Consider the following 9,776-nt stretch of genomic DNA (forward strand, 5'->3'; position numbering starts at 1 on the left):
TTACCCACCGCCCCTCTTCCCTCTCTCCCCCTTGCACCGCCCTCAATTCGTCCTCGCCTGCAAACACCCACCTCTAACTGCTTCTAATAAAGCTACCTACACATCCACACCTCAATCTTACCTCTGCTCCACCTACCCACCCTTCGCTCCTCCTCCTCTCCTCCCTCCTCCTCCCCCCTCCTCCCCTACTCCTACGCCCATACGCCTACTCACTACCACCCACTAGCCACATGCAGGCCCACTGCAAGCAACTCCACCCCATATTCATACTCCACATACTCAATCATACTCGACTCCACTCCTACTTCTCTCCTGATCGGAGCAACAGAGATTCACTCCTTATGGTCAAGCAACGCCACAGTAACATGCGTCTGAAGGCTGAACCGAGTCCTAACCTTTCCTAAAAGCTTAATACTTCTTTAGCCGCCTATAATGCACGACCTAAAATCAGGTGTGCTCGTCCACCCCGCAGTAACCAAGTGAACAGCCGTGATTACAGCACGTAGACGCCCCAGATCTACGGGTCGACACTGCGATTCCGGCAACTGAGGCAACTAGTCTCGAGAAATTAGCCGCGGGAGCCGCGTGCCTCGTATAGGGCTCATAGCCATGGCATGTCACACTCTCGCAGATACACGCACGTACGCGCAGCGTCCCAGTCGATCTGCGTCCTATAATTTGCAGAATGAGTAGGCCGGAGCAGTTGTCAACGGGGCTGTGGGTGGCGTCATGCACGCACGCAACACCGCAGAACACACACAGACACACACCTGCCACAACTGCCACTGGGCGATTGAAGCCATTGACAACGCGCGGATGCGGTGTAAGGCACAGAAAGAAGCGAAGCGAGAACGGCAATGAGTAAAGAGACACGCTAAGACACACACACACGATAATGTTTGTTCAGCGAACCGACCGACTCATTAAACCAGCGGATCGAATATATTGTGTATCGCAAAAAAAATGTTTATATTAGCACCAAAATCCAAAATCCACACCAAGTGATAGCGACGTGAATGCATTGATTTGACTTTGAAGTCTTAATGGCTGTTACAAACTGATAAAACAAGTATTGTGTATACAAGTATAATGAAATAACAAAAAAATAATTGATGAAATGCGTGCCTACACGCACGTGTCGATTTTTAGCTCATTAGCGATAACACACCCAGTAGCGCGTCTTTTTAGGCTAATAAAAAGGTAGAAACACCCTCGTAGCCCATACGCGATATCAGCGTGCAGTATGCATAATGATGGCTGCTGCCGTCGCGGCTAATCAGATTAAATGGCACCGCACCGATCGAACACCGACCGATATCCAAACTATTGATACACTCTCTCTCTCTGTGTACCCTGCTTCTCGATTTTATATCCTACCTACACCGCGAAGTCGAAGTCAACCTCACACTCGGGGATGGAAGGCGTATAAGAGAACCCACCCCCAGAACCACGCCTCTACGCTAACAGCGAATATAACCCACTGCGGTTGGGAACACATCACACGAATGTCACGATGTGTATACGTAATCAAGGGACACATTAACTTACAATATCATGAGTTAGCAGGTAGAAATCGAAACCGCGACAAGTCTTACCAGGTATGCATCCGAAAGAAAAAAAACGCAGTTTTTTTTTCATTGATGCAAGGTATCACAGAAATAATTCATCATATTGGAGGAGAATGTAAATATTTACGCATACCACATGATAGTGTCAGCATTTTAAACGTATTACAGAATAGTGAACATATTTACGAACATCACAGACAAAATGTACGCTGAGACTAGCGCACTTAATGCGACATGTCGAATGTCAGCGTGTCTATATGAATGAGTACATCAGCACGCATACGCGCGCCTCATGCTCTATTTGCATCACAACTCACTCGGCGTCTAATACACTACCATGACATGCGCGAATATGAATTACTCTTGCGAACTGATTCGGTGCGTGGCAGCTGTGGTTTTGTAAGCTCTTTCCTGCCGCAAACCACGTCGTTCGCCAAAAAGTTTTGTTTGACCCCCCCGTCCTTGCTCCACCAAGCGGTGAAAAATACATCACAGCTGTGACGTATAGACTCTCTCCGTGAGGATAACTATCATAGCATTTTCGGTCCTTTATATATATTAAATATAATATTATATACTATGGGGGAGCTGTCGAATGCTGAAAATTTCTTGAACATTTGGGTTTAAATTCCCTGCTGCAGAACCGTTTCTGGAAGGCATGATATAACGCCGATGTTCTTTTTGTTATTTAAATTAAATCAGATAAGGGATGTTCCCAAACAGGCGCGGCAATACATTAGTTAATGTAATTATGAAAATAAATGCAGCCTCAGAACAAGTCCTTGTCTGCACGCACGAGAGAAGCGCGGACACTTGTGGTGCGACGAGTATGACCCAAGCAGACGAGAACCAGGAGTAGCGAGCGAAAGGTGAGAGAGAGAGCGAGAGAGCGAGAAGAGCGAGAAAGAGCGCAATAAGATAGAGACAGATAACAGACAAAATGCGGAACAGTTTTCGAGGAGAGAAGACGAGAGAGAGAGAGAGAGAGAGACGACAAGCTAGATCACTGAAGAGAGAGAGAGAGCGAGAAGAAGCGAGAGAGAGTATGCAGTAGCAGACGAGTCTTCAAAATTTCCAAAGCTTTAGTAATTCATTGAACTCTTCACCATCACAAATGCTTATAACATACCATCGTCGATTTTTCGATTCCACATACAATTGTAAGCTACATCCACACTTACCAACAAAGACTCGGAGAATAACTAAAAAGAACCGACGGCATTAACAGTGTGAAAGGTATACTAGAAGGTACTGTAGTGATCCGTGGCTTCACCAGTATTTGTAGACGGCAGTGGATCGTGCGTCGAAAAATGTAGGTGACACTGGTGTCGGCATGCCATTAAAATCAATTTGCGACAAAATCGTATATAAATTTTATACAAGTACCTGAGAAGTGCCCTTATCTTCAACGAATAAGCGTTCTAGCAAGCGCGGAATCACTATAACTGCCAGTTAGTAGGGAAAAAGTAGAGTTAGTATTAGATTTTAGTACGGTAAAAAAAATTCAGTATAGGGAAAAAAACGAAACTTGCATGAAAAGCTCCTTTATAATCAGTTTCATTCTATACGGGGTTTCTTTTAATCACTGGCGAAAAAATCCCAGAAATGCACTTCTATCGACAGGTGCCATAGTCTTGGCAACACGTCTGAAAAGCCAGCCAGTCCAAATTTAACGATTTTTTATAGGTTTCATATATATATAATTTGTCACTTGGGTTATAAACTGATAATGGAGTGCACTGTCCAAGCAGGACCATGGCTCGAGGAAGCACTGACCTGGCATTATCGAGGGTCCGATCCAGGATGTTTCTGTCAAAAGCAAATGAATGACTCGGATTGGGACGTTATTATAGGGGGGGATGGGCAATTTGTGATCGTCATTCTAAGTATATAAACCTTATATTTTTTACACGTTTGAACACTGATGCGTATTAAAATCGGAACAAGTCCGCAAGTCGATTTAAAGATCAGGGTCTCTGAAGACCGGCCATCCTATCCTATTATCATGCAAAATTACATATTTGTTGAACGCGACGCTGATTCAGTATTGGTCGGGATCCCAGTTTAGAATTAGCAGAGTTAAAACAGCAGACCTAGAACGAACACAAAAAACATGGAGAGTTTGGGTACTTCGATGGACTTTAGCTTCGGAATTGACTATTTTGAGTCTATATTATTAAATTACCATCATTTCATTAGAATTAATGTAGACAGTTAGTAGAAAATAACAAAAGAAAAGTTCTGTAATAATTTTTATTCCTGGCGGCAGCCTAAAAATAAACTTTTTTTACGGAGCTATTTAGCTACTTTTCGAGCAGAGTTTGTTGAAACTTGCATAATGATGCACTCACCTGGACCAATATATCATCAGCATCAGCCCCTGCACCAGATTACCAACCACGCTGTGCTAACGCAATATAACAACCCTAAGCAAACCGTTCTTGAGCTACACCAGTAGAACTACTCATGTAAGAATCTCAACAATTCACATTCACTCACATTTTTATCCATTCACTCGACTAAGAAACCAATCACATCTATTCAATTTCATTCAAGACAGACAGAATGCATACACAGTACACATAGTCCAGGTAACAGACAAAAGACAGGCAATCAAGAATTATAATGCAGGTAAGTCGATGGTATGGTATTCAAATTCTTTTCTACTTCATCCATTCATCTTCAACTTCTTTTACATCGACTGAGCAAGTCAGAACTTCAAGCTGTTTAGTTACTTGGGATAACGTAATATTAAAAAACGACGAACCTAGAATCCGGGAGCTCTGAGCAAGGTTTTACTTCGTTTTTTCCTCCCCATCCAGGTACCCCCATGCTAAATCAATGCTGCCGCACATCCCGAAAGTCACAAGTTGCCTAAACAAATAATACTTCTAAAGTCAGAACTGATTACGCTGGTGCATTTCCTGTTCGTCTCTCTCACCCACGATAAAACCCCTGCGATATAAAAACTTATTGTTATGTGGTCATAAAAACTCTGGGCTGCCGGCGATGTAGCAATCGATTTCTTAGACTGTCGCGAGTTTTTGTACGTGTGGCGAATCATGCGTTGATGCGTTGCGTGTGCGGCGATTATCTAGTCGCCCCGCCGGACCAGCTGACACCAGCAAGCAGTCGCCCGGTCAATTTTCTAATCGCCACTGGCGACTGGGCGACCGCTAGTTTCTCACGCTGCTCACCCCTACTAATATAGCAATTTTCTGCTCTTATACGTTATATATGAGAGCAAATGGTTCATTGTTTGTAGCCACTGTTTGCTAAGGTACATATAGTAGCAAAAATTTGTAGCTGATCCTGTCCACTTACCAGGTCTTTTACTTATAAGCTAGACTGGTCCTGCTGTTCTCCCCTGTGGCCAGTGAAGAATGATACTATATTGTAGTTAATTGTAGTCAGTTATCGTATTGTACCTTTCGAACATCGTGGTGTTAAATTGTCTTCTTGAAATATTACCGACAATTACCAATATAGTAACCAATGCAAGCCTTGATTATATTTAGTTGCCCAAAGATGATTCACTACACCCTGTTATGGCATTGCCTGATGGGAGAGAGAGGAACTACTCAGGAACTTTTGCCGGACTTGAAAAACAGAAACAAAAAATTGAAAATGCTCAGCAGGTTTGTACTAGCTCATCGTTAATGTCGATTAGTATGCTAACTAATTACAAAAAATACTATGATTCAACATCAAAAATCATGATCCATCAATGTGTTCTTCTTTACATATGATATGATTGAACTTTGTTTGTTAAATATATGTTCAGTAATTGAACAGATTTATTACATTATATAGAATAGTACTGTTTTACGTAATGCATGTTAAATAATCGTATCAATTATTTTGGCAGTTTTTTAATTGGTTTGCGGATGTGGAGGCTGAGATGGACAAGGAAGAAGATGCACACTATAGGTAATTAACATTTGCCTTGCCCTAATATGTGTTTCAAACTCTAGCCCTGACTAATGCTGCTGGAACTCGTTCACCACCCGACCAATCACATGATTTTTCACAACCCGACACGTACGACACGCGTAAGGTTTTAACGTAATGCCACGACTAACACATAGCTGCCAAATGTGCGAAAATAACCTTTGCCATGCAAAAATATGCCAAATGTATCAATGCAAATATCTATATATTTATAGTATATTTTAATTGTATATATATATCTATATTATTTAAATATATATAGTTAATCCAGTTTGTACGTGTGACGAATATATTGCGTGCGTTTGTCGCGTGACGTCAGGTCGTACCAGCAGCAGCTGGAGGAGTATCGCGAACACTGCGGCGGCGTTCTCGCTGATGTAGAGGGCGCTCTGCTCTTCCTCAAGCAGCTCAACAGTCAGTACGTGTTCGTGTCGACGAAGACCAACGCACTGCACGAGGCGTGCGAACAGCTGCTCGCCGACCAGGTAAAACAATAGAACACCCGCGGCGATGACGGCGCCCGACCTCGGATGCCATCATCGTAGGTCAAGCTGAATCGGTGTATTAGTGGTTTTCACTCGCACACGTCGATATGTCGATACTTTGTTTCCAAGCATTGTTGTTTAGAACATTCTATCATAACAATGATTACCATGTGATCGCAACAGTATATACTACGATTTATCATAGTATTGCAGGGTGCGAAATTAACGGGAGTCCGGAGTCAAATACTCCCTGATTTACTGTTAGACTCCCTGATTTGACATATGCAGGATTCCGTGTGACCCCCTGAAAATTCTGCCATACTAACTAGTTCGTTCCGGAGCACGGCCTCGCGGAATTACCGTATTTTTTCAGCTAATGTCCAAAGAAAATTTGGCAGACGTGCAACTGCATGAATCTTAAAAATAAGCACATGCGTTATTGATATCTTTAATTTTGAACCTCAGACGGACTCCTTCTTTTTGAGGGTAGGGTAGTTGGACTACCTTGTTAATTTCTACCCCTGGTATTGTATATAGCGAGCATTAGTAGTATTATAGTATAGTAATATATTATTATAGTATTTCTATACCATAGTAATAGATTACTACTACTACAGCTACTAGTACTATACTATTATTATACTATTAGTATTAGTAGTTATAGTATGTAGTTATTATTATTACTATTAGTATTAGCAGCAGGCTTAGCGTGGGTTCGACGTTATTTGTCATTATTTTTCAGACGAAGCTTGTGCACACTGTAGAGACAGTCAACAGCAAACTCGCTTATTTCAATGAGCTGGAGAGCATATCACAGGTAACAGAATCTCATGCTAGCTTCACAGAATATATATATATTTATATTTACATATACGACATACATGTATAGTTATTAATATTATATAGTTAAATTTCCTTATTCTTATGTGGACCGGATTAAGTTAAATATGCTGCCAGCTGCTTCTGACATGTTTAAAAGTTTGTTTTGTAATTTGATGGACGAATCGATAATAGTTTGACTCATCAAGCAGGCGGGGAACACTTCGTTACAATCGTTCGGCCGCGTGTTTTCCGATCGTGAATGCTCCGATTGTTCTTGCAGAAGCTCGGCTCGCCGACGCTGACGGTGACGAGGGAATCGTTCATACCGATGCTGTCAAGACTGGACGAGTGCATCGCCTACATCACAGCAAACGTACGTTACCCCCACGGACCGCGCCAACGCACCGTCCAACCCGCATGCAGTAAACGTGCGAAACACCCACCTACTGACCGAGCCGACGTGTGCGCTAAACGCGCGAAATTTAACGTGCCAAACTGAAAACGACAGTAACATGAACAAAGCCAAAAAACGAAAAATAGGCACACGTAATACTGTAATACTGACTACGTACTAAGTACTACCGTCTGTAATACTAGCTAAGTTGTTATCTTCGCGCCTCCATTTGCAGCCCCAAGTGAAGGAATCGAGTCTGTATCTGACCAAGTTCAAGCTGTGTCTCTCCAAGGCTCTGTACCTCATCAAGACCCACGTCGTTCACTTACTGCGTGCAGCCACCCAGCTCGTGCAGCCGTCGAAGGTAACCATGGCAACCGCGCGGAATTTAAGATCCGGCCGTGTTCGCTTGCCGCGTCGGACGTGAGACGTGCCTGCGATAAAATGGTCGAAATATTAATGAAATATTAATACATTTTTAGTAATATTGAATTACGTACGGATATTTTTTAACATTTTATATAATTTATTGCAACGTAAAGTCGAGTCATTTGATATGACAATTGATTTGCTAAACCATTATCGATGTCATACGTAGCTGCACTTATACGTATACCACAGGCACTTGAAGCCTTATTATATGTGACCCGCTCCAGCATAATACGGACTAAGTCGCAAGTCATTGTTTTGAGTAATGAGCACGCATACATGTCAATGCTGAAAATGGCCTACCTGGACAAAAATGAGATTTTTATAAAAATAAGTTCCTAAGTGCATATTTAATCCGGATATATAGGTTCAGATATCTCTAGATTATTATGGTTATTTTAATTAAAAAATAAAATTTAAAATTTAAAAAAAAATCTTTGCTCTTCAGACAGGCCCCTGACCGCTTATCCCCGACTGGGCCCCTTACCCGGAACGCTTTATCTCAAAAGCTGCATATTCCGGAATAAGTCGGTTTACCCCAGCTTCGACATCCCAACTCGTTTTGACGATCCCCCCCAACGTCCCGAATATCGTGACCGTACGTCGTGCGGTTAAGATTCAAGATTTGTGCCCAACTGTTGACGGACGGACGCACGGACGCACGGACAGACGCACGCACGCACGCACGATCATGCGATTCTACAAGCTGCATCTGACTCTGTCAGATGAGCTAATAACAACGTTGTTATATATAGTCGATGGCCACGTGTGTGCTGTAGCTGCAGGTGCGGACTTGTTCTTGCTGCCAGTGAACCGCACAGCTTCATTGACTGCTAACGGGTTTAGGAATGTTGTAAATTTCAATTATTGCCTTGCTCTGTTTCACAGGGACAGTTGAGGCGAAAAAAAAAGTGTTATATATATAAATATGGGTATATTATATATATTTATAATTATATATATATATATATATATATATATTATTATAATTAATATATTTATGTTCCCCTATTTATATATATAACACTTTCTTTTTTTTTCCGCCTCAAGTCCCTGTGCTCTGTTTTATCAGATTTTGCACGATAATCATCGATGTAATGGTACAAAACATTACGAATTATGCGTTATATGGGTTTATACCAAGAACGATTAACCCAGTACTGGCAGTCGTTGTACATTATGTCCTTATGATTATAATTTATTTATAATTTACTGACCTACACCGAGTGCAATGTTTACCTTTGGCTTCAGGTCCTACCGCTGCACGCGATTGATAGATGGCGTTAAGATCGTAATTTCCAACATGGCTGACGCCACATCAAACCAAAGTTCACAAGTTACCGCAAATGTTTTGATGGATAAACTTTCAAGTTGGACATCTAAAACTGAAGGAAAGGCTCCGTTATCAGGAAAACAAAAGGAAAGCTGTATACAGTTGGCAAATGCTACAGCGTCACGTTTACTGCCGACTGAGGTAGTATTTGTTTAGACAATGAGATGGACTCGGTCTACACGTAGACACCGACATGCCAAAATTTACTGTACTACTACTAATACTATTCCCATTTCGGCATTCCTATTTTAAACGATTTCGTAGTAGGTCAAAAAGCAAGAAATGTTTCCACTGAGTTCACCTGTTAATTCCATTGCTGCTATATTATGAACGTATTATCACCTTTGTCGATGATGATCATGAGGCTATGACTCATGAGTATGGCTCATAGGGTCTATGTCCCCCAGGGTACTGCCGGAACGTACCCTGGGTACGGTCCGGTATACCGGAACGGGTAAACATCAGGTTTAGCGTCGTAAATGAACTTGCAAACGTCACCGCCAGATGGCGCTACGTGGAGGAGGGGGAGAAGGAGGAGGGAAGAAGCTGGTGGAGAAGGAGGGGGAGAAAGGAGCTGGTGGAGGAGGAGGGGAAGAAGGGAGAAGCTGGTGGAGGAGGGGGAGAAGGAGGAGGGAAGAAGCTGGTGGAGAAGGAGGGGGAGAAAGGAGCTGGTGGAGGAGGAGGGGAAGAAGGGAGAAGCTGGTGGAGGAGGGGGAGAAGGGAGAAGGTGGTGGAGAAGGAGGAGGGGAGAAGCTGGTGGAGAAGGAGGAGGGGAGAAGCTGGTGGAGAAGGAG

General features: G+C 42.6%; 1 protein-coding gene across 1 annotated transcript in view; it reads left to right on the forward strand.

The window, feature by feature from the left end:
• Positions 1 to 5,065: 5,065 nt before the first annotated feature.
• LOC106815738 (conserved oligomeric Golgi complex subunit 3-like) overlaps positions 5,066 to 9,776 on the forward strand; it is a 26,375-nt gene continuing 21,664 nt past the window's right edge. The window contains exons 1-6 of the mRNA XM_014820246.1: positions 5,066 to 5,206; positions 5,437 to 5,498; positions 5,839 to 6,004; positions 6,747 to 6,821; positions 7,107 to 7,199; positions 7,456 to 7,584. Coding sequence (XP_014675732.1) covers positions 5,117 to 5,206; positions 5,437 to 5,498; positions 5,839 to 6,004; positions 6,747 to 6,821; positions 7,107 to 7,199; positions 7,456 to 7,584 — 615 coding nt within the window. The 5' untranslated portion in view covers positions 5,066 to 5,116. The remainder of the gene's footprint in view (positions 5,207 to 5,436; positions 5,499 to 5,838; positions 6,005 to 6,746; positions 6,822 to 7,106; positions 7,200 to 7,455; positions 7,585 to 9,776) is intronic.

This window comes from Priapulus caudatus, unplaced genomic scaffold (assembly GCF_000485595.1).
Source record: "Priapulus caudatus unplaced genomic scaffold, Priapulus_caudatus-5.0.1 Scaffold1190, whole genome shotgun sequence".
Lineage (NCBI taxonomy): Eukaryota > Metazoa > Priapulida > Priapulimorpha > Priapulimorphida > Priapulidae > Priapulus > Priapulus caudatus.